The sequence below is a fragment of the Strongylocentrotus purpuratus genome, unplaced genomic scaffold (genome assembly GCF_000002235.5).
Source record: "Strongylocentrotus purpuratus isolate Spur 01 unplaced genomic scaffold, Spur_5.0 spur5_scaffold_21, whole genome shotgun sequence".
Lineage (NCBI taxonomy): Eukaryota > Metazoa > Echinodermata > Echinoidea > Camarodonta > Strongylocentrotidae > Strongylocentrotus > Strongylocentrotus purpuratus.
The window spans coordinates 15,586,311-15,612,408 of NW_022145607.1; the positions used below are offsets into that span (position 1 = coordinate 15,586,311).

Sequence of the window (26,098 nt, forward strand, 5' to 3'; positions counted from 1 at the left end):
AAGAAGAGAAAACAAGAAGAAAAAATGTGTGTGAATAACTGCATAAGAGCCTGTCTCAAAGGAGTTCACTGCCCCTGTGTTCCTTCAACCCTTCCCGCTGCCGTTGCTTCTAAATACAGTCAGAAGGTACGAGATTGTAATATTGTAAGACTACGGCAACATTACTTTTTCCAAGGAGAAATATACCAATAAATACATACCTATGGAGCAAAGCAAAATAATGTTGCATATCAAGTTCAATGTTAAAATCAAGTGGTAATGCTTGTAAGAAGTGAATACAGTAGGCTACTCACTGCGGAAGTTGTTTGTAGTCTGGCTTAGCACTGATGAAGGTGTTGACCTGAAGACTTAGACCTGGTAAGATGTGATGTCTGGACTCCCTGGCCTGAAGGGCTTCCCTCCAGTCCGCACCTGCATGTACAGAAATATATATACAGTCAAACCTGTCTATAGCGACTGCACAAGGAAAACACACAAAGTGGTCTTTGTAGAAAATAACACATGCTAAATTTCTATGACAAATTTGCTCTCAGCCAATCAGATACCACCGTTTCATAAGCTTTGTTTAATATTAAGTAGTATTTTAGAAACAAGTTTTATGATACAGGGCTCTGGTGATTTTCCCGGCAACAATTACTCCATGGATCTATTTCCTGCACTAGTCAAGTTCCTAACTTGATCTATTCTTTAATTGTAGTTTTATTTATACAGGGTAGCATTGGCATTGTAGTGTATTAAGTACATAACCAATGTTTTAAGAATGCAGTTACAGACAAAGTTATTATACCTTGCTCAACAAGTAGGACTTGTATGTCTGTGATTCTGATGACAAACTTGTCATAGAGCCTGGCTTCTATCTCAGTAGGCGTGGCGTCCTGAATGAAAAGAGATTTAAAACAATGATGGTCAAAATTATAAATGTGTATATTTATAGCTCAAAATTAAAAACATTACAATGATCAGGATTGCAGAAAACTCATCACATATTCAGTATATGGTCTTCAATATTTAATGTATACAAATACATGTAAAATGAACATAAATGGACAAATTTCAGCAATGTTTAAAGAGACAGGGTAGAAAGATAATTTTCATTCCTCATAATCATAAGAAACTTAAGAGAGTGTACAAGAATTGAATTTATTTGCAATGCATGAGTGAGAAGAAGCATATCTTTGTGTGTGCTGTTTGCATCTTTTCCATGAGTTACTTGCAGGAGTTTTCTCTTTAATAAACATTGTTATATGGATGCAGGCAAGGTATTATGTCCAGCATTATCTGTCTTTCCCCAAGGGAATCACACAACGTAAAAACTAGAAACTTTGGTGGGGATGAAAAATTCACAAATTTCATAAGTAGTTAAGATTCTTGAAAGTTTCATGCAGCAAAATGAGTGAAATTAAAGATGCAAACATTTGCAAACAGTTCCTGCCAAGAAAATCCCTCTTGTTTACAATTTGCAAATTCAACTGAAGTTTTATGACCAATCAAATACTTAAATAAATAAAGATACATATGGCAAAAGTTTCCTGGTGATATATATTCCGGTTTTTAAGTACTTACCTCAAGAGCAGTGGTGTCCTTCTGTAGCTCACTGTTAACCCTTAGACTACCAAGGTCTAGGATGAGCAAGTAGCCCCCGAGGTCCAAGGATCCATGCTCAGGAATGATGATGTTTGGTGACTTCACATCAAAGTCCACCTGGATAGTCTGAGAAATAAATGAAAGTATAACAAGTAAAGATACCCAGTCAAACATCTCTTTGAGTTAATATATATCAAACTATCATACAAGATTTTCTGGCATGTTGCTCTAAAAACTCTATATACAAATCAATCCTTTTGGAAGCTTCTAAAGATTCAGCTCCTACCCCCTCCCCCCCAAAAAAACAACAACAACAACAACAACTACTACAGGGAGCGATGTCTTGACATTTTGTTATAAGTGCAAGACACATCTGTTGCTACAGTGCATGCACGGAAGCAGTGTCGTTTCACTGGATCATACTGTACTTACTTTATGATGTTGTATTGCATAGAGAAGGTTGTTCTGGGAGGCCTTGGCAAGCTCCTGGACCCCAGCATAGGCAGCCGACTTGAGACCCGACAGATCCAAGCTATCGACCTTGAGGAAGCCAATGAGCTCCGAGACAGCATACTGGTTGTAGACTATGTCTACGGGCTCTGAGGTGATGGCAAGAGCCATGTCTGCAGGGACGGTCAACGGAGAGGTCTCAAAGTCCACACTGAAGACCTGGGACGTCATGGAGGTGTCTGGATGAAGCTTCTCGGAGGAGATCAGAGGAACTAGCTCTCGGTTGGGTAGGGCGCCCTCTACACGCATGGCATCTGTACTCAGCATCACACTGAAAGGAAGAATTGAAGTCAAATTTACTTCATATACAGTAGGCTTGTGGTTGCACCATGTGAGAGAGGGGGAGGGTTGGGGAGTCCTGGAAAGGACTCTCGGCCATCTTTCTTGAGTGTGTGTAGTCCTGAAATGGACTGTTGGTATAGTCTTGAAAAAGACTGTTGGTTATCTTTCTTAGCTTATATCGCCGGTTGGAGAGGATGGATGGAGGAGTGGCTCGAAGTTTCTAACAGGTTGACTATCCGTCGTCAGGAGTGTTATTGCATGTAACAGTGTTTCTTGCTCAAAAGGAGATAGGAAGGTTTTTGATTCTGTATTGCTACTTTCACTATGTCTTAAAAATGAATATATTTGGGTTTTGATGAAACACCACACTGTAATTGCTTTATTATCCAGTATTCTTCAATGTACCTGTCATATTATTTGCATCCTTGTTGACTGGTCTGAGCTTGTACGTTCTGCAACAGGTATTTCAGAACAGTTCCATGTCTGTTTTGCAGAGACATTGGACAACCCCATAAGTCCACTAAAATTCTTACTGAAACTTGAGATCTCTGGTACTACATCATACTCGCTGGGCAGTACTGGACAGGTCCCAGCTTGTACATTCTGTAACAAGCCTCTCTCTTTCAGTATAAATCCATGTCTATTCTCAATCGACAAAACCAATAAGAAACACTACAGAAGCCACAGAGCACAATTTACTCACTGGACAGCATTGTTGACTGGTCTAAGTTGTACTCCAGCCTGTACATTCTGTAGCAAGCCTCTCAGTATGGTTCCATGTCTGTTCTTCATAGACATTGCACAATCCCACAAAACCCCACCAGAAACCCAACTGAAATCTAAGAGTAGAATAAACTTACTGGCTGGTTTGAATACCAACTTGTACATTCTATAGCAAGCCTCTTATGGTGCCATTATTACACATAATGTACAACCACAGAGAAACCCCAATAAAACAATATACTCACTGGACAGCATTGTTGACGGGTCTAAGTTGTACTCCAGCCTGTACATTCTGTAACAAGCCTCTGAGTATGGTTCCATTCCTGTTCTTCAAGGCCACAGTGCAGCGGTCAAGGAGGAAGCTCACTTTGGTTCTCACATACTGAACAAAAGACACAAGTACATAAGTTTATAATAATAATAATAATAATAATAATAATTGGATTTATATAGTACCTTTTCAAGAGGATACAATGCGCTGTCTCTTAGTCTATCAACAATTTATTAAAGACGACTTGTACAGGTATGTTTTCAGTTGTTTTTTGAAGAAATCTAGTGAATTACTATTTCTTAAGAATGAGAGGAGTTTGTTCCAGAGACATGGGGCTAAGGACTGAAAGGATTTGTGCCAGGCTTTATACAAAAACAGTAACATCTCAAAGTGGAGATCAAAGGTGTTTAAGTTTCATTTACAGTAAATGACAACAACAAAATTCTAAAATATGAAGAGGTCTACATAAAATCAGGCAATTTAATGAAAAAAATATGACTTTAATAGCAGTTTAAGAGATCATAATAATAATAATAACTAGATGGAATTCGACTGCGCGCAGTCGAAAATGATGCCTCCGTTATAGAGCAATTTTACAAACCAAAACAGAAAAAAAAAATTGAATTCACGTTCAATGGTAATCCATTGACAGGTTCTCAGAATATTGTGATTACAAGCAATTTCTCATATACATATATGACCCTTTGATCTTTGACCTCATGACCATAAAATCTACTCAGTTCATTGGCTCTGCAAGATGTTCTGAGTTAAATAGTAATCCATCTGTCAGTTCTAATGAGAATGCGTTCACAAGCTATTTTTGCATACATAATGGGCCCATGACCTTTGACCTTTGACCTTATGAACCAAGAATCTACTCAGTTCATTGGCTCTGCAAGTAACAAACATGACCTAATTTTGGCATGAATCCATCAATCGGTTCTTGAGATAACGCGATCACAAGCTGTTTTTGCATTCATAATGTGCGCTGTGGCCTTTGACCTTTGACCTACGTGCTCCAAAATCTAATCAGATTGTCTTCCTATGGTGATACACACTATCATTAAGTTTGAAGTTTTTACATCTCCAGTGGTTCTTGAGATATCATGATAACAATCTCAATGTATGGAATTTCATAAGTTGACCTCTGTGACCCTTGACCTTTGACCTACGTGCTCCAAAATCCAATCAGATTGTTTTCCTATAGTGATACACACTATCACTAAGTTTGAAGTTTAAATCTCCAGTGGTTCTTGAGATATCATGATAACAATCTCAATGTATGGAATTTCATAAGTTGACCTCTGTGACCCTTGACCTTTGACATACGTGCTCCAAAATCTAATCAGATTGTTTTCCTATAGTGATACACACTATCACTAAGTTTGAAGTTTAAATCTCCAGTGGTTCTTGAGATATCATGATAACAATCTCAATGTATGGAATTTCATAAGTTGACCTCTGTGACCCTTGACCTTTGACACACGTGCTCCAAAATCTAATCAGATCGTCTTCCTATGGTGATACATACTATCCTTAAGTTTGAAGTTTAAATCTCAAATGGTTCTTGAGATATCGCGCTAACAAACTCAATACAAGGAATTTCATAAGTTGACCTCTGTGACCTGTGACCTTTGACCTACGTACTCCAAAATCTAATCAGATCGTCTTCCTATGGTGATAAATACTATTCCCGAGTCTTAAGTTTAAATCTTAAATGGTTCTTGAGATATTGTGATAACGGTCAAACGGGACGGACGTACGGACGGACGTACGGACGGACGGACGGACGTACGGACGGACGGACGTACGGACGGACAACCCGAAAACATGATGCCTCCGGCACCACCTTCGGTGGCGGAGGCATAATAATAATAATAATAATAATCTTTTAAAGTCCACTCCAAATTTTTTATTTAAACCGAAAATGAAAATTCTTTTTGCCCAATTGATCATGAGCCCGGCAGCCACTGAGCAGCGCCAGATGGACGTTGCTCTATCCCTTATTGTTGAACGCCAAACAAGGTAGCAGCAACTCCCATCTTTTAACGTCTTTTGGTATGACGCGGCCGGGGTTCGAACCCACGACCTCACGTTTGTGAAGCGGACGCTCTACTGACTGAGCCAACACTCCGGTATACATGTACATCATATCATATCCAGTGGGTGTAGCAAAAGAGGAAATCACTACAGTCACTGAATATATTTCAGTCATCTACAAGTAATTTTTGTTCTTAACAAAAATCTTTAACTGCACAAGGTGCTGCATCAAGTTCAGAACACAACAAGTTTCTCACAAATTCTCCATTGAATTTGTCTAGCACTTCACATCAGAGTATGCTCATTCAGATATTTAGCTTTCCATACATACTACATGTATATGGGCAAACCTTGTTGGTTTTGCAATAAAAACTTGAATCAGTCTGATGAAGAAATATGAAAGCAAAAAGCAGGAAAACTTCTAGCCATATAAATGTATTGATAAAATGACTGACCTGTACAGGAATAGGGCTACCATCCACACTGCTACCCTCTCTTGACTCGTTATAACCTATCCCAGCATACACCTTGGCCTTCTCTTCATCTGTCAGCTGAGACCATAAATCTGTAGACGTAAATAAGAAGCTAGATATCATATTTCATCCATTTTCAATCATCTTCCATCTATATAACAGAATTATTTTGTTATTAAATATGCATACAGTAGCTGAAAGCCTTAGCTGAAAGCCATGCCAATTATTTGTACTCAAGAATTAGTAACATAATATAATAAAGTGCCCTATACAATAAGGGAATGTTCTAATTGTTATTCTATTGCATCTGATAACAAAGCTCACTTTATTAAAGCTATTGGACATAACATATGTTGCAACAAATGAAAATGAAAATGATACCAAAATTATCTGTGACATTGCCTTCCTATATTGTTTTCTTCTTCCTTGGAAACTCACTCTCCCTTTCTCTCTAACTCTCTTTTTCTGAATCATGCTTAATTCAAACTGACCTTCATCATCGTCCTCTTCCTCCTCCTCCTCCTCATCTCCGTAACCTAGGATACGCATGAACCAGTTGGTGTCCTCTGCTTTCTTTTTTCTCCTTGCTCTGTCTCTCTCTGGTTTCTCCTTGATGAACTACAGTGTTTGCGGAAAAGTGATTCAGCATAAAGATAGGAGACATATTTTAAAGGTTCGCAATATTAATTTTAAAAAGTTCAGTACTAAGTTGCCCATTTGGATATGTCTGTTCGTCTGAAAAGGAATATTCCTATCTTGACTTTTTTACAATCATTTAAATAGTTCAACTAGGTCCATTGATTTCAATTCAGCACACATGCAAAAGGATGATATTTCAGTCAACAGCCAACATGATGTGCATTCTCTCCCCATGCTCGTCAAACATTACTTTAATTTCACTCTTTAATTGTTTATGATATTGCTACATACATAGTGTTCAAGGCAGATGATTTGTTTTGAGGTTATAACTTCATTCTCCTACAGCATCTATTACATGCTAAAGTGAGTCAAACTGAAAGACACAGTAGTACAGATTTGTCTATCACTCTCATGTCATTTATTGTCATTGAGTATTAAGACGAGAGTCCAGATGCTTCTAACACCATTCAATTTCATTGTGGCACATTTGTCGGCTCAGATCTGCTACTGCTAATTTCATTTCTCGAGTCATCAGGTCTTGTCTAATTTTCAGACCTTTCATTTTACTATCAGTATTGCTTTATTGTTTGTTCATATACATGAAGTTTCATAATTATTTAAACAAAATTATGGCATGAAGAGGTTGCCACTTGGCTCTCCAGAAATCAGGGTACTTACTCTGCCCGCTTAGACATGGGGAGTGTTTTACAAAGACTAAGATCGACTTAAGGTTGGACTTAACTATGGCAGACCATTATGATCTTTAGATAATATATTTTCCTTCAATAATGAATTATCAAACAATGTAAACTCTGTAGATTTGTGACCATGATTTGTACGTCACTTGAGAGACCAATGCCAGTATAAAATGGTGAGAGCAAACAGTAGCACGAATGGCCTGCCATAGTTAAGTCCAACTTAAAGTTGATCTTAGTCTTTGTGGAACACTCCCCATGACTTGTTAAACTTAATTTGCTCTTTTGACAGCAAGTCAATGACAGCCAGCTGTTTTTTACACTACCGTAAATCTCCGTGTATAAGGCGCACTTTTTTTTTTTTTTTTAATTTCGATTTATGGCGCTATGCCTGGCAGTGTCGCATATGTTTTCTATGTTTTCTATGTTTTCTATAACAAATGGTGTACCACAAGGTTCTATCCTAGGTACTCCATTATTAGAAAGATAGAGGATGCTATTCATATCATGCATGACTATTGATGTTTGGCATAGAACACAGAGCTTCTGCTAGGTGATGTGAAGAGGCTGGTGTGGGACACTTGGTATCATGAAGCCTTAGACTGTTGTTACTATTATTTGCACCTCGATGTAAAATGAAGGTCCTTCCCCGCGTGGGTTTTCGGCAACAAAACAACAACAAAACAAAAAACGATTTTTTTTTTTTTTTTTTTTTTTTTTTTTTTTTTTTTTTTTTGGTTGTTGCCCCCAAAATAGGGGTGCGCCTTATACACAGGTGCGCCTTATACACGGAGATTTACGGTATATTCATACAATATTTATTGAAAGATCTTTACCGTCAAAAATTTTGTATGAATATATCACACTTCCATTATTTACCTCTGTCTTGGCCCTCTCTCTCCCTGCGATGATGTTGGTCAGGTCTAGTCTATCCTCCAGACCCTTGATCTTCCTGTCGAGAGCCTCTGTGCTCTGCTTGGCTTCCTGCAGGACCAGCTTCTGCTTGTACTTCTGCCAGTAGGTGTTGTAGACCTCGAGGTGGGCCTCTATCCTGGGGGCGGACCAGGGACGGATGTGCTCCTCCAAGATGGCCTTGTATGCATAGTGCCACCTGGGGTACAGAGTGCATGGGAAAGAGAGAGGGAGGGAGGGAGAGAGGGAGGGAAGAGAGAGAGAGAGGGAGAGATAGCGAAGAAGAGAGAGCGAGGGAGAGAGAGAGAGGGAAGAAAGAGGGGGAGAGAGAGAGGGATGGAGAGGAGAGCAGAGAGAGAGAGAGTGAGGGGGAGAGACAGAGACATAGGGAAAGTGGTAGAGAGATATGGAGAGTGGCAGAGAGCAAGAAAGATGGAATGCCAGAGGGTTAAAGTAAAAATAAAACACACAAAGACTGATAATTTATTTGTTCTTAATTTTCATGGTGCAATTTCGTATCCTTATATTAAAGGCATTACACTTGATAAATCTCCATGTATCATCATCATCATCATCAACATCATCAGGATCATTATTATACTCATCATCACCACCATTATTATCAGTTTACATGTACATATACATGGACACTGCATGAAAACTGAACTTATTTGTTCATCTGCACAACTGAATAAATTGCTACTTAGACAAACTAATATTAATAATTCATTGCAATTCTTGCATCAATTACAAAAAAAATCATTAAAAAAAAAATCAAAGCTGATAGGACAAAGAAAGAAGAGGAACTGACAAAAATGATTCCCCAGGGGGTCCAACACTGACCATTTCTTTGTGTTCCCTTGGACGTGGACACCTGGCCTGTACTTCCTGTATCTCTCGTTGACCGCCAGCAGCTGCATGGACTGGGCGAGGTCAATGATGCAGATGTACTGCGGCCGTGTCAAGGAGATGGTCAAAGCGGAGGTGAGAATGTCCAGGATGATCTGTGGGTTGGTGTAATCCGTCGGAGGGTCGGACTTGTCGAAGGTCAGGCGGGCTGTGGTGGTCACTGGCTCAACAACTGAGAATGAAAATAGCAATGATGATTTTGTCAGTTTTATTTCCATATCGCTGATAGTGGTTACTACACAAACCATGTACAGAGCAAGAAGAACAATAATGTAATTCGCATCATTTACATGTAACACAAGGATAAATCCTTCTGGGTCTATACAACAAACAAGGCAGAAATTTAGAGGAAAATCTTAGATGACAATTGCAGTGATTTTTTATACATCTACTACAATTAAGCAAATATCATATAAATAGCAACAATAAAACAAACAGCAAAAGAATCAAAATCACTGCATATTTTATTTTTGTGACATGGAATCAATATCTTTAAAAATCACAAACAGCTGTATGGTAGTAAAAATTAATTTAAAAAGTAAAATCTTGATCATCTTTGAACAAACATCAAGTTAGATGCTGCTTCTAAGTATCGGCTTGCATGGTGATGTAGATATACAGTAGGCTTGCGGTTGTACCGATAACCAACAGTCTTTTTCAAGACCACACCAACAGTTCTTTTCAGGACTATACACACTCAAGGAAGAAAGATTACTGAGAGACCTTTTTAGGACTTTTCAATCCTCCCCTTCTCTCACATGGTGCAACCGCAAGCCTACTGTATAAACATCAAGTTTGTTTTGAATTCCTATGTCTTGTAGAAATTAATGATCATGTGGCTGTTGGGGAGGACTTTTTCCATGTGACTCACCGAAATTGAAGGGTTGACCTTTGACCTGGTGGCTGAGGATGGAGCTCTTGAGGATCTCTTTCCATTGTCCACTCCTGACATAACCAGAGACTGGATGCTCCACCGATGTGTTCCAGTAGGCAGAAAACCCAATGGCTTCCAACAGCTGAAAGAGATTAAAGGGCGACAATGTGAGAAATGTAGAGAAATGTTTATAAAGTGACTGGACATTAGGGAAAAATTATAATATAAATATCATACTACTGTCAAACCTGCTTTAGTAACTACCTGTTAACAAAGACATATTTTGTTTCCCTTGAAAATGGTTTCTCATTGAAACATGTACTATTAAAGGAACTTGTACATAAAGACCACCTGTCTATAAAAGCCTTTCCCTTGCATGGTCTTTATTGACAGGTTTCACTGTACCACTAAAATATACATTAGAGTCTAAGGACTTGCTTCAGATGTTGGGCCACTGATTTGAAAACTTCACTTACAATATGTAATTACATCATGTGATATGTGTGTGTACAAAAGTCAACAGGAAACAGAAAGGAAAGCCAATAATCACATGGAGAAGAATGATGGACTACCTATTTACAGCAGCCTGGATCAAGCAAATCGAAAGCCAAAGAAAGAACGCAGTGGAGGAAACTCGGGGGTTGCTTCCTCTCCAGGGCCCCCGTCTCACAAAGAGTTGATATCAATTGCACCTTATTTGCGATTGATATCAATCGCAACTATGTAAATAAGAGATAGGAGACTGCAAATTTGCGATTGATTGGAGGAATTTCGATTGATTTAGATCAATCGAAACTCTTTGTAAGACGGCCGGGGCCCAGAACAGGATGATCCAAGGTCTAAAGTCTTAGGTTGGTACAAATGAAAACTGTTTTGACTATTTTACTCATACAGATATGTACAGGACAGTTCTCCCTGTATGACATCACATGTTGTGACCTAAGATTCCAATAGATCACAAATATAATAGTTGATCGCAACTTCTGAAAATGGCAAAATTCACTTATTCTTTGTCCAATTCTTTTCTCATTTTCTTTTTTTCTGCCCAGTCCAACTTTCTCTGATCTTCAAAGGGATGTTTCCTGTATGAAAGTCAAAGTTTTCTTACCTTCCTCATGATGGTGGCTGAAGCATCCAGCTGAGTGGGTTCCCATTCTTCATCGGTTGTCTGATAATGGAAAGAAAAAATAGAAAAAACATAGAAAGATAAAATCTTCAATTCATTGAATGAATCACAATTCAATCAATTGCAAGGGTTAGAAAAAGAGAAATGTACACATCTACTTTGCAACTTTCAATGACAATGTCTCATGATAACCAAAATATTTTAGGCAGAGAGACAACTTACAAGACAAATAGAGCAAATAGTTGTTTTCTTTACAAAAATCAAATTTGAAGAAAATGATATCTGTCTAAAGTCATGTGTTTTGGGGATATTCGGTAGACAAAAACAAAGAAACAGATGACATCATCTCTAGAAATGGAAAAGTACTCTTAGAGTCAGAATTGCCTTGTCTATAACATTTGAAAATAAACTAGATCATGTTATTAAATCCAAGAGAATAAGAAGAAGGAAAAGAAGGAGAAGAAAATGATAAGGAATTAGAAAGAAAGAATCAGTGAGAGATGAAACAAACATGTTCCTGAAGTAGTACGGAAAATTAGAAGGACATGTACACTGTATGATGTAAAGTTGTAATTTCAATGATTAGAAAAAAAGCAATTGTATGTTTTCAATCCTCTATCAATGGAAGATTTCAAAAAAAAAATTAAACTTTCTATAAATTTTCATTTCAATCACCTGAATTGTGCGGCAACAATTCAAATCTAAAAAATGTCCGCTGCTAGATGACGACACTAAATTATGCATGATCAAATCTTAAAAACATTTCATATACTCAATAAAAAGAAATATGATATTGTATTTTTTTAAAGGATTTTGCTTAAATGTACCAGCAGCAATCCTTATGCCAAGGCACCAATACAAAATGATTAAGAGACAATGATCGTGTTGGTGGACATATGATACGTGACATGTACATTATTATTTATGGCCGGGGGCCAGGTGCTGCATAATGGCATAACCTTAATAGCTAAGGTGATATATATTTACATGTATGCTTTAACCACTGACCCCGAATCTTGTACAACACAGAGATTGTAAACAAAAACAACAGATATATGAGATACATTGTCAGTGTTAAAAACAGTCTCTTTAAATAATCAAAACACTAAAACTACCATGTCACATTTGAACCAAGCCCATAGGAAAGAAATGAGCCTGCCGCATACTCCTGCGGCAGACTTGCCGCAGATCTGCAGCAGACCTGCCGCAGACAGTCATCTTTTTCACATGCAAATTAGTTTTGCCGCAGACTTGCTGCAGACTTGCCGCATACTCTTTCAGTATGATGAAGAGTCTGCGGCAGGTCTGCCGCAGACTTGCTGCAGACCTGCCGCACACTCTTTCAGTATGATGAGGAGTCTGCGGCAGGTCTGCCGCAGACTTGCCGCATACTCATTCAGTATGATGAAGAGTCTGCAGCAGGTCTGCCGCAGACTTGCTGCAGACTTGCCGCATACTCTTCATCAGTATGCGGCAAGTCTGCGGCAAGTCTGCGGCAAAACTAATTTGCATGTGAAAAAGATGACTGTCTGCGGCAGGTCTGCCGCAGACTTGCTGCAGACCTGCCGCATACTCTTTCAGTATGATGAAGAGTCTGCGGCAGGTCTGCCGCAGACTGCCGCAGACTTGCTGCAGACTTGCCGCAGACTTGCCGCATACTCTTTCAGTATGATGAAGAGTCTGCGGCAGGTCTGCCGCAGACTCTTCGTCATGAATATTCATATCTCATATAGACCTGCTGCAGACCTGCCGCATACTCTTTCATATCCAGTACGTGGCAATAAAGTATGCATGTAGAAGAACCAGTGATAAACTGATTGATACTTCATAATCGATATTGGCAATATCGATATTACCAATTAGGTAATACCAATAGATATCGATATTACCAATTAGGTATATTCTATTCTCAATTGTATTAACTTCATCACATTGATCATTTGAAGTGTATTCAAGAGTAACATTTAAAGTGACACAGGCTCGTACACATATATATACTAAATATGTATATTGTTTCTTGGTTAGTAATCATAGTTTCTTCGTTAGTAATCAATATATCTATTGCTTAAACGTGAATGTAATTGTAACATGATCAGACAAAATAATCTATTGGTTAATAATGGCAAAAGGAAAATAGAAATCACAAAAATGATGTGCATTGTCTTAATTTGCTTAACAAATCATGATAAATGTATTGTTCTGTCACACGTGTAAAGTAATAATGAATATGCATGAGATGATTGGTTTCAATTGGCCCTATTAGACTTTAATGGGATTTCCTGTGGCAGACCTGCCGCAGACTGTTCCTGTGGTGTACTGGTATGCGGCAAGTCTGGAGCAAAGTTTCGCCCTGCCGCAGATCTGCCGCAGACTGTTCCTGTGGCATACTAGTATGCGGCAAGTCTGGAGCAAAGTTTCATCCTGCCGCAGATCTGCCGCAGACTGTTCCTGTGGCATACTAGTATGCGGCAAGTCTGCAGCAAAATTTCATCCTGCCGCAGATCTGCCGCAGACTGTTCCTGTGGCATACTAGTATGCGGCAAGTCTGGAGCAAAGTTTCATCCTGCCGCAGATCTGCCGCAGACTGTTCCTGTGGCATACTAGTATGCGGCAAGTCTGCAGCAAAATTTCATCCTGCCGCAGATCTGCCGCAGACTGTTCCTGTGGCATACTAGTATGCGGCAAGTCTGGAGCAAAGTTTCATCCTGCCGCAGACTGTTTCTGTGGCATACTAGTATGCGGCAAGTCTGCAGCAAAATTTCATCCTGCCGCAGATCTGCCGCAGACTGTTCCTGTGGCATACTGGTATGCGGCAAGTCTGCAGCAAAATTTCTTTCTGCCGCATACTTCGGCATACTCTTTGCCGCAGACTAAAGGTCTGCGGCAGGTCTGCGGCAGATCTGCGGCAGGTCTGCGGCAGGTCTGCGGCATACTTTTCACTTTCCTATGGGAAGATAATCCTATATATTTTAGAGAAAGAAAACAAAAAACACAATTGATGTACGTCAGTATTTGTCCGTCATGTGTACTGAAGAATATACATAATAAAAGTTTACATGAACAGAGGCATATGCTGTAATCCTTTAAATCCACTTGCAAATAACTCCCCATCTGTGGTATAGTTGCAATGCTTATTACGCATAATCTTGAATTACCTTTTGAGCCACTCTGTCTGCCCTTTCTAATATGCTACTCATGCAGAGCAGTATGGTATTTGTAGGCTGCCTAGATATTTTCCTTTTCACCACCAAGTCTTATGTAATGTTTAATCCTCCCCTGAAATCAAACTAAGAAGCTCCTCAAAAGTCAATATGATCACTATATTGAATACACAAACACTACTACATACATGTACAATGCACAATAATTTCGGCAATATAGAATTATGTAAATGTAGGCTTTCATGTATAGAACAAAAGCAAAAGAAATACTACTACTACTTCTGTAATATGTGATCTTATACATTGACTCAATGCTACATGCTATACACACAGTTAATGTACACTGTGGTGTATGGGCTCTTCTATACACAATATAACCAGTCATGCTGGATTGCAACTTCACTCTGATGTTTCTCTATGTGTCTTCATTTGAGTACTAACCATACAGCTAAACAACCCCACATTATATGGTGGCAGCGATATAGAACCTACTGGACAATATTTGTGAACTTTGCATCATTTTGGAGAGATTTTGGAGGCCATCTTATTGACACACTGTCATTGGATCAACAGGTGCTCCTTTCTACAGTCCCATATGATGGTTTTACTGTAAGTAAAATGTGCATTGACATTTGCATTACTATTGGAGTTTGAGTAGCTGGTATGAACTATGAATGAATCATTTACACCCCGCATGAATTGGGAAGACCCCGACAGAGCCAATGCTGTTAAGATTTTTCATCAGCAGTGTGACTTATACTTCTCAGTCAAGAATGTTGCGATTGGTAAGCAAGTGGATCATGTTCTTTTATTCACTGGTGCCACGGGTATCAAGCTTTACAACTCGTGGGGTCTGGAAGGTGAAGATAGGAAGAATCCAACTGTTGTTTGGGAGAAGTTCGAGACACAGCTGAGGCCAAGGGCAAATTTCCGTGTAGCTAGGCTATACCTTCAGAAATATGTGCAGAAAGAGAGGGAAAGTGCAGATGACTATATCTCGCGTCTGAAGCTGCAGGCATATGACTGTGAATTTCGTGATGACACTGAGCTCCAAGAACGCATCATTGAGCAGTTCATCACAGGCACTAGATATCCTGAGCTCCAGAAAGATCTTCTAGGGAAGAACAAGTCCCTCACTCTTACACAGATGCTTGAGCTGAGTAGAACATTTGAAGCATCGCAGATGCACATGGCTCAACTAGCGCAAGTACAGACACATATTCAGCCTGCATCGATTGATGTAGTTCGTCGGAAGACTAACACTAGTAACAAGTGTCCTAATTGTGGTGGTAATCATGCTCGCAGTCCACGGGAAGCATGTCCGGCTTATGGCACCAAGTGTAACAGCTGTGGAAAGTTGAATCACTGGAGGAGTGTTTGTCGGTCTCCAGCTCCAAGTACACAGCGGTCTGGGAGATCTCCAGCTTCAAGTACCCAGAAGTGGAAGCAGAAAGCTAAATACGCTACGCCACATCGTGGAGGCAAGCAGGTGCAATCCATCCACAGCACCAGCAATATTGAGGCAGCAGCAGCGGTCCCACTACTGAATGACGCAGTGGATGTCCTGTCATTCAATCGAATTATTGTGTCAGGTATCAGTGCTGTAGAGGTGGATGACAGGGACGACCTAACAATAGCGTACGTGGAAGTCAGACGGGATGAGAGAACCATAATGAAACTGCGTTCGAAGGTTGACTCCGGTGCGGAGGGCAACACACTTCCTCTTCGGATGTTTCGTGGGATGTATCCTGGCCATCTCACTAAGGATGGAGTTCCTCACCCTCAATCAGTGCATAATTCAAGTGCACGGTTGTTCGCTTACAACGAAACACCAGTGATGCACTTCGGTTCGGTTCGGCTGCCCTGTCGTTTCAACAACTCAACTTGGCTTTATGCTACATTCTACATCGTTGAGTCCAGGGGTCCAGCGATTATCGGATGTGACACAGGCTTGAAACTGAAGCTGCTTACTCTACACACACGCATCAACGAGATCAAGCATTCAGCACAGATAAGCTCTACTGATGACCTAGTAAGGCAGTATCCAGACCAGTTTGACAAAATTGGCAACTTCCCAGGAGAATATCATATTGTTCTTGATCCAGACGTTCAGCCTGTTGTCCATGCTCCTAGACGGTGCCCAATCCACCTACGAGATGAACTGAAGCGTGAGTTTGATGACATGGAAGGTAATGGCGTGATCACTAAAGTCATTGAGCCTTCAGCATGGGTCAGCAGCATCGCTGTTTCAAGGAAGTCGAATGGCAAACTCCGTGTCTGCTTGGATCCCAAGGATCTCAACCGAGCTATTCGACGTTGCCATTATCGCACTATCACGACAGATGAGGTGATACACAAGCTATCAGGTGCTCGACACTTCAGCAAACTCGATGCCAAGAACGGTTATTGGTCTATCAAGCTCGACCATGACAGTTCACTTCTGACTACCTTCAACAGTCCCTTTGGACGGTACAGATATCTCAGGATGCCTTTCGGTCTAGCAATGTCTCAGGATGTATTCCAGCAGCGAATGGACGAAATCCTCGAAGGTTGCCCCGGCACAATAGGGATCGCTGACGATATTGTTGTGTTCGGCAAGAGTGAAGCAGAGCACGATCAGAATCTGCACCACCTCATGTCCAAAGCTGTGAAGTACGGTCTGCAGTTCAACAGTGGCAAGTGCAGCATAAAGGTCAACCAGATTTCCTTCTTCGGTATGATCTACGATGCAGATGGCGTCCATCCGGATCCTCACAAGGTCGAGGCAATCAAGTCAATGTCTCCACCTGAGAACAAGAGCCAGCTTCGTGAGTTCCTTGGTATGATAACCTACCTTAGCCCATTCATACCAAATCTTTCAGCCCAGACTGCAAGCCTACGTGGTCTTTTGAAGCAGGACGCTGAATTCCAATGGACTCCAACGCACCAGTCTGCCTTCAATGATTTACGTGACAAGGTATGTCACGATGCAACTCGGGCGTATTTCGATGTTAACAAGCCTACGGTACTGCAGGTAGATGCTTCTCTGCAGGGCTTGGGAGCGACTCTACTGCAGGATGGAAAGGGTATCGCGTTTGCATCAAAGGCCCTCAGTGATGCAGAGACGAGGTACGCCAACATAGAGCGAGAGCTGCTTGCAGTGGTCTTCGGCTGTGAACGATTCCACATCTTCCTGTACGGGAAAAGTTTCATAGTTGAGACGGACCACAAGCCCCTGGAGATGATCCAGCATAAGCACCTGGCAGCGGCTCCACCTAGACTCCAGCGTATGCTCCTTCGTCTACAGCCATACAAGCTGACAATTGTCTACAAGCCTGGTAAGGATGTACCAGTAGCTGACTGCCTATCCAGACGTCCTCTTGGTCCTCCAGAACACATCCACCTTGACCTGCAAATCAACTTTGTACAGTTTGCTCCTGACCGTTTGAGTCAGTTGAAGGAGGAAACAGCCAAGAATGCAGAGTTTGCAGCACTACAGACGGTGATTGTGAAAGGGTGGCCAGAGAAGAGACGTGAGCTACCACGGCAGCTGCAGAGATACTGGGCCTTTCGAGATCAACTTGCAGTTGAGGATGGACTGATCCTGAATGGTGAACGAATCCTTATTCCACACTCCATGAGGGAGTACATACTGAGCAAGCTCCACGAAGGTCATCAAGGTATCGAGAAGACACGACTTCGGGCTAAGGCTTCTGTGTACTGGGAATCAATCAATGACGATATCGAGGTCCTGGTGAAAGGCTGCTCAGTCTGCCAAGAGTACAAGCCCTCGCAGCCCCATGAGACTCTTCTCCAGCACGAGATACCTACACGATCCTGGCAAGTCTTAGGTACAGACTTATTTCACTTTGAAGGGAACAATTATCTCATCATTGCAGATTACTTCTCAAAGTTCCCTGTCATCCGGAAAATGCCTCAAGAGTGTACCAGTGCTGCAGTAGTCAATGCGACCCGTCAGGTGTTCGCAGAACAAGGAGTTCCAGAAAGAATCGTTAGCGACAACGGAAGACATTTTGACTCCTCAACATACAGAGATTTTGCTACACAGTGGGGATTCAGCCATGTTACATCCTCTCCCCACTACCCCAGGTCAAATGGCTTCATTGAGCGAATGATTCAAACTGTCAAGAATACGCTCAAGAAAGCTAAAGTGAGTGGTATCGACCCCAACATGGCTCTACTATGTATCCGTGCCACTCCAATTGACAGCCGCATTCCAAGCCCAGCTGAGCTTCTTTACGGGAGGAAGATGAAGGACAACTTACCAACTCGAATCCGCAACAACTCCCCTGGTCGTGATGATGTTAACCATCGTATGCAGCTTCGACAGCAGAGCCAGAAGTATCATCACGACAAATCAGCCCATGACCTAGCACCACTCTCACCTGGGCAGCTTGTGAGAGTCCAAGACCAGACATCACGTCACTGGATAACAGCTACTGTTCGTGAGCAATGCCATGAGCCTAGGTCATATCTCGTCGAGACGCCTAATGGAAGGGTGCTACGCAGAAACCGGCAACACCTCGCTGATATTGAGCCCAGGCGTATCCATCATGATGAGGAGGTAACCAAGACACCCGATCCTCATACACGCGAAGAGATGACGCTTGATCCAACGCCCGACATCAGAGGTTCTCCTGCCCCAACCCCTGCCCCAAACCCTGGCCCAAACCCTGTCCCAATCCCCAACCACCAGCAGACCACCCGCAGTGGCCGGGTAATCAAGAAGCCAGAAAAATTGACTTATTGATAGGACTTCATCTTTGGATACTTCAAGTTTGGACATTATGGACTCAGTTTATTTTTCTGTAAGGGGGATGTAATATGTGATCTTATACATTGACTCAATGCTACATGCTATACACACAGTTAATGTACACTGTGGTGTATGGGCTCTTCTATACACAATATAACCAGTCATGCTGGATTGCAACTTCACTCTGATGTTTCTCTATGTGTCTTCATTTGAGTACTAACCATACAGCTAAACAACCCCACATTATACTACTAATACTAACAATAATTAAGTAAGAATAACAATAACAACAGTATCGTAATAATAATAATAACAATAATAATACTAATAATATCAAATTAAGAAGGAGAAGAAGAAGAAGAATAATTAATTCCATTATTACATACATGTAACATATCAATGAGTATAGTTTACCTGGGCAGAGACTCGATGCAATGCAACACCAAAGGCGAATGGCTTCCCCGGGTAGGTACTATTATCTTCATATCGAATGTGTACGTTGGAGACATTCACCTAATACAATCAGGATAAAAAAAAGATACCATAATCAATTCATTATGAGACAGAATTACTTGATCATTTCATTCCATTTCATGTGACATTTTTTAATTTTTATTTATTAACAGGTCTTGCACAGCCATCCAGTATAACTGTGATCAGACATGTAATTATACGCGGCCATCCAGTATAACTGTGGTCAGAAATGTACATTGTATATCAAGCAGAGAAATTTGTATTGTTTTGTATTAGTTTAACCATAGGACAGACAAAAACAAAACAAAAAGAGAAAGATAAATGAATGACCCATAAAAAACATAATAAACTAAATCATAATCAAACTGTATTACTGCCCCCATCACACAGTTTATACAATGGTTTATTTACGAAGGACATAAACATTTTGTTGTTGTTAATGTGTCTATGAGGCATGTATAAGAATATCATATGCCGATTATTGAAGAGCCCTTGAAATCAAAATGATGAAATAGAGGGTTAGAAAAAAGTGCTTGACAGCAATCGTTCTATTGATTATGCTGGCTGGTTTATATCAAGTACTTTAGACACAGTACCAGCAAAAAAGTACAATACATCATGCTTCGCTTTGGTTTGTGGTTTGAAATGCTAATCTACTTTTATTATTCAATATTACATGCACTTTTTACAAGCATATGGTTAGATTGTTTATTTATTCTATGAATATAAACAATATCTTCACACAATCTTTCCAAGGCACATATTAGCCAAATAATATAAAAAGGCAATTTGTGGTTGAAAACAATGACATCCTTGATAAAATGTGAATGCATTTGGAATTTTTTGTTTAATATTCTATGAAACCAAACAACCTACTTCACAATATGTATTACAGAATAAATCCTGAATTCAGAAAAGTTTCAAACATGGAATGAGTTTCAAGAAAATATTTAGGTACATGCATGTAACTGGTCAACCTAAAATAATCCACTCATCAATCTGAAAGCCAATAATATCCCATTTATGAAATATTTCTTTCATCTTGAAAATACCTCTCTAAAAATGTTATGGTTTGTAAATTAAACATGAAAAAAACAAAACAAAACAAAACAAAACAAATGGGAAAGTGCAGATAATGAAGACATTGACAGTCATATTTGTTTTAATGTAATTTGGAAAACAATACATGCACATTTAATACTAGAACACTCCAAAGGTCTTCTTAAAGTATACATGTCTATCATTTAATTTTCAACATGCAAACATGTAGCTTAACCCTGTTCATTTTCACTAGAAATTTTAACTGGTGTCTTTAAAAGTCAGAAACACAATATGGTTTAGCCCCAGCATGGACTACAATGCATAATACACCTAATCTTGTCTCTCCCTCTGCCCTCTGAGATTCTCAAATTAAATGTTGATGTTCAATCTATTCACAGGGGTATCACATGACATGTTGATCCATGGTATAGTTCATGAATAATTCATGAGTTAAGGTGAGCTCTGCCTCTATGCCAAATGTCAGATGTCAATTTGGTCATTCAGTATGGCTGGCTGGCTGAGAGAAAGCGGGAGAGAAAGTGAGTGGGAGAGAGGGTGAGTGGGAGAGAGGGAGAGAGAAACTAAAAGAAAAAAATAGATAGAGGAATATATTTGCCAGCTGATCAAATTACTTTTATTTATTAGCCATTTTTTCTGACAATTTTTTACACATTTCTCATGAAAAAGCCAGAATAAAATCATATTAGACCTACGGGTACAAGTATTAGCCATTTTTAAATAAATGTTTGACACATCTTGCATAATTTATATAATATATTGTAAAATGAAACAAACAAAAGTCATACTGGTTTTATATCTTGTTTTCTAAAAAAACAGGCACAATGAATTTTCATTTCACGGTTGAAAAGCAGCTGCTGATCTCTACCAGCACATACATATACATGTAATATGATGCTAATCATGTGGTTTCACACATCTGGAGTGGTAATACAGCTTTAGTTTAATGCAGGATGACATTTAAGCCGCACTTTACATATTATTTTCATGCATTGATGGATCAAAGGACGCCTTTCCCCATAAATCATATCATTTTCTGCTATATGTACAATATGTAGCAGATCTCTACTTCTTTTGCATGTTGCTTTTATTATCTTTTGAACATCAGTCCATCTGTCAAACTGTACAGTTTTCTTCCTGTCATTTATTATCATTATCTTTATCATCATCATTATCATCATCATCATCATCATCATTGCCATCACCATCATCATTGCCACCATCATCATCATCATCATCATCATCATCATCATCATCATCATCATCATCAATAACCACAGAGTCTAATATCTATCTTCTTCATCCCTTCTCCATCCTCCCCTTATTCTGTTCTCTCTACTGTCTCCTTGTATATAGATGTATTACTACACTGTAATATATGCAGGGCTTGTAGTATACATTATATTTTGTTGTCTATTCATAAACAGATTTAGCGCAAAAGAAATCATGCAATTTATAAGCAGATTCATTTGATACATTATTAATCACGAAGCATAGAGTGACGAATGCTATGAACTATCATCAACTGCAAATTGGATCGAGGCAATTATTCTAATAGATAGTCAGAATGGATTGCAGCATACAATTTGATAGAGAGGGGAGGCGAGAGATAGGGAAGAGAGACAGAGAATGGAAGAGGGGGCTGGAGAGGGAGGGGGAGAGTAGTTGTAAGATAGAGAAAAGACACTAGCTAACTAAATCATTTTTCATGAAGTAAACATATAACAAACGCAGTAGAGTATATTCGTATAGTAGGTGTGCACACTATATAAATGGATGTATTATTATCATGTACATGTACATCTTTCTTGTATTATAATAATAATAATAATGATAATACTCAGTTTTTATATATTGCTTATTAGAATCACTAAGCGCTTCCAAACTTGGAGATTATTACCCCGGCTTTAGCTGTGCTGCCATTGCGGCACTTAACGAACGAGAACAAATCCCTTTAAAAAGAAACTAGTCTCTTTGATAGTTACATGTGTCTTCTATTTTGCAACAATTGTATTAATTTAAGGAATGATATTTCACTGCATGTACTATACATCTACTAATTGTTTTGGCTTTACAATCAACTTTAATATAACCACAAACTGCATAACATTGTACACAGTACATTTATGTATTTAGATTCTTTAATGGAACCAGACCCTTCAACTTGAGAGTATGTTTTTTTTTTCCCTGAGTGACAAAGTAAATGCAATTATACATACTTCATAATAAAAAATATCAGAAAAAATGAACTTTGAACACAATTCCGTAGTTTAGCATTAAAATAATTAATAATAAACACATCGGTGTGCTGCTTTCAAACAATAACTTTCCATTCAAATTTTCAGTCAATCATTTACTAACAGCCAAGCAGAAGGCAACACATTACCAAATCATTTTTTTTTTAAATGGTGTTATGTCTCTTTTAGGTGTTTACCTGTATATTGTTGATGATTGCTGCAGTTAACTTCTCGGTGAATGACAGATCGTGACTCTTGCTACCTGCAAAATGCATCATAAAAACAATAAAATTTAGAAGATTTGCTGACTAAAATGCAATAAAATGAAAGAGCATTGGAAAAAACAAAGGGTGCATATGAATCTATAAAATTACAAAACAATTTTTTATTGAGTCTCACATGTACCTTGTACGGTAAATTTTAAAGGCTTGTTTGATACGTGTGTTTACCATGGTTACGTCATTTTCTTCAGTAAAGAGAAGATTTAAGTTAATCTACAAGTACTGTAAGTAATAATTCTAGTCGACTTCTGACATTATACAACCAAAATAACCTTCATTTTCATGTCCATACATGTATTTCATACTTACATGCAGACAAGGTTATATTTATGTGCATTGTGCAAGTATAAAACTGATGTGCATGTAAAGAGATCATAGTACACATCCCTCTATAAAAAATTACAAAATCCAGAAAATACTTTAAATCTCTAGAACAGAGTCTGCATGAATTAAAGATATACATATACACTGTATGCATTAAAAACAGCCCCATATGTTCTCATGCAAGAAAATCATATTACACACACATCCCTCCGAAGAAAGAAAAAAAATTCAAGAAGATACTTTTTATCTCTACAACAGAGTGTGTGGTGCATACATGTACATGTATTAAGATATAAGCAGCCCTATACATGTATCTTCACATCCACGTAAGGACATGGCCTAAATGGGTATATACGGACAACCTTTACATGCACATGTCCTCTAGGCCTGATAAAGATATCAGTCAAATGCAGGGATGCACACCTGCAAGCTACATGTAGCACCCATCTATCTCTTCCCCAGTGACATATGACTGAGACGATCTAATGTAACAAACAACCTGCTGAGGCTTGTCTCTCATCTTAAAGGGACAGATGCTGATGGCTGTTTGTCATTTATTTTCTCTAATGACAGAATGCCCTAATAATAGTGTATGCATGGTTTATTGTCTGTTCAGGGGTAGAAAGACACCGACTCTGTGCTCAAGTATTTGAATTAATGCCCTTCTTGCTCTAAACATTGCATTTTAGTGGTGCAAAAATTGCTATTATGAGTGTGTTATTAGTAGCTATTCTAGAAAAATGTTTATATAAAGCAACTTTCGATTTTCATGTTCATTACAAAACAGCTACAAAACTTTGCAGGAGTAGTGTGTATTATAATAATAAACATGAACGATTAATTTGAAATAGGAAATCTAAAAAAAGCCCCTAATTTTTTTAGATCATACATTCATGGACACAAGGCTCTCATGGAGATCTAATTTTGCACCGTCATATCGAGAAATGCTATGAAGATATGCCTTCAAATTGTACTTAAATAATGAAATTTATACATGTATTTATATTGATTTTTATATACATGTACACTGTACATGGGAAAGTAATTTAAATGTATTCACAGGCCAAGTTTGATGATTTAAAAAAAATGATAGTGAAGCCTTGACGAAGAACATCAATAAACAGGTGAAACAAATATTACTACAGATGTTGAGACTACACCCTGTAGAGGTAAAGATTCCATTCCATCAAATCAAATAACTTACAACTATGAATCAATTCCTCAACGATCTTTCAAAATGGGGATTTCTTTTCCATATGTCCAAAATGGAAATGGTGACATGATAATTGAGCTATTACTGAACCAATTGGCTGCATGGCCCCAGTCTTGACAGTATCCATGGTATACAATACATGACCTCTCATGTTACAGCTGCATATTAATTCAGGATGATTAGCTCCGCATGTAGAGTAGTCTGTGGTCATTGGCTTAATTTCATACAGTGAATATAATGCCCGTACCTCATGTGTAAAGGCAATTATTAGAAGAAAAAAAATAGAATTATGATTGTGGACAAGTGACCTTTATGAATACAGATTACTAATCATTTACAAGGCCTCCTTGCCATCTAAAACTGCATAATATACATGTACATGTATATGTAAATCACCAAATTATTATAATTACAAATTTAATGGTCTTGATAGTTTGAAGGCCATCACATCTTACACATACACTGTACATTAAAGAGTAGAGAAAAATGTACTGTACATGTATTGATGTAGGAATCTACTTTAGTTGGGATCAAACGATTTTCCATAAAGTTGAAATTTAGTTTTCAAAAGGACAATATATTACCAAGTTGTGTAATGCTTTCACATCTAACCAAGATCAACCTGGGCATAATTTCTCTGACTTGTACACAAGGAGGGTGTAATTAATGATTGTTTTAATTTGACATTTACATGTAGGAAGCTCCTGAATCATATTTCTAGGGGTGGAGGTGAGATTGGAATGTACCATTATTTTCTACCTTCATATAGAGCCTTAAACAAGAATACATACATGTACATGTACAGGCCCACCCCAAAATATCAAGTAGTTTTATTCAAATGACTCACCTCAAAATTTGATTGCAATAACAGAATCAGATCACTAGTTTAGAACATCTTCATAAACTACTTTCATTTTCTTTTTACTCATTTCTTTACTGCACATTCTTGTACTTCTACAGTACATGTATGTAATTTTTCAATACTATCAGGAAATTAAAAAAAAATAATGTATACACATGCATTGCTTTATACATGTAGCAAAGTGAACAACCAGCACACAAACTCAGATATTGACTGAAAGGCCAATCACCTAGAGAGGATTCAAGGGCTGAATCTCAAGACGACACTTTCTCATTTAATTTCTTTCCGCCTAATCTTTGAAGTGCTTCTTACAAAGTAAAGAAGGTTCAAGTCATACAGTGTACATGTACATGTACTGAAGATAGGCAATGCATACTTGCTACATGTACATGCAGCTATATAATAATGATGATGATAATGATGAGGATGATGATAATGATGATGATGGTGATGATGATGATGATGGTGGTAATGGTATATTTGTAAAGCGCTTAGAGACATTTGTATTAAGCGCTATATAAAAATTAAATATTATTATTATTATTATTGTAAAAATATTTATTATGTAATAATAATAATGTAATAATAAAAATAGCAACAACAACAATAATATAGCACCTAATAATTAAAAAGTCCCTATGCATTTATGAATCACAGTATTGCAATGATAATGTACAGTACACTTATGTATAC

General features: G+C 38.7%; 1 protein-coding gene across 1 annotated transcript in view; it reads right to left on the minus strand.

Annotated features, from left to right (window-relative positions):
• The window catches only part of LOC593255 (vacuolar protein sorting-associated protein 13A), an 88,670-nt gene that overhangs the window by 46,119 nt on the left and 16,453 nt on the right, over window positions 1–26,098 (minus strand). Inside the window, exons 6-18 of the mRNA XM_030994176.1 lie at window positions 22,923–22,987; window positions 19,370–19,468; window positions 11,021–11,080; window positions 9,910–10,054; window positions 8,973–9,210; window positions 8,097–8,328; window positions 6,375–6,501; window positions 5,866–5,975; window positions 3,345–3,481; window positions 2,017–2,365; window positions 1,564–1,710; window positions 788–875; window positions 294–411 (exon numbers count right to left, since the gene is read on the minus strand). Of these exons, the coding sequence (XP_030850036.1) occupies window positions 294–411; window positions 788–875; window positions 1,564–1,710; window positions 2,017–2,365; window positions 3,345–3,481; window positions 5,866–5,975; window positions 6,375–6,501; window positions 8,097–8,328; window positions 8,973–9,210; window positions 9,910–10,054; window positions 11,021–11,080; window positions 19,370–19,468; window positions 22,923–22,987 (1,915 nt within the window). The remainder of the gene's footprint in view (window positions 1–293; window positions 412–787; window positions 876–1,563; window positions 1,711–2,016; window positions 2,366–3,344; window positions 3,482–5,865; window positions 5,976–6,374; window positions 6,502–8,096; window positions 8,329–8,972; window positions 9,211–9,909; window positions 10,055–11,020; window positions 11,081–19,369; window positions 19,469–22,922; window positions 22,988–26,098) is intronic.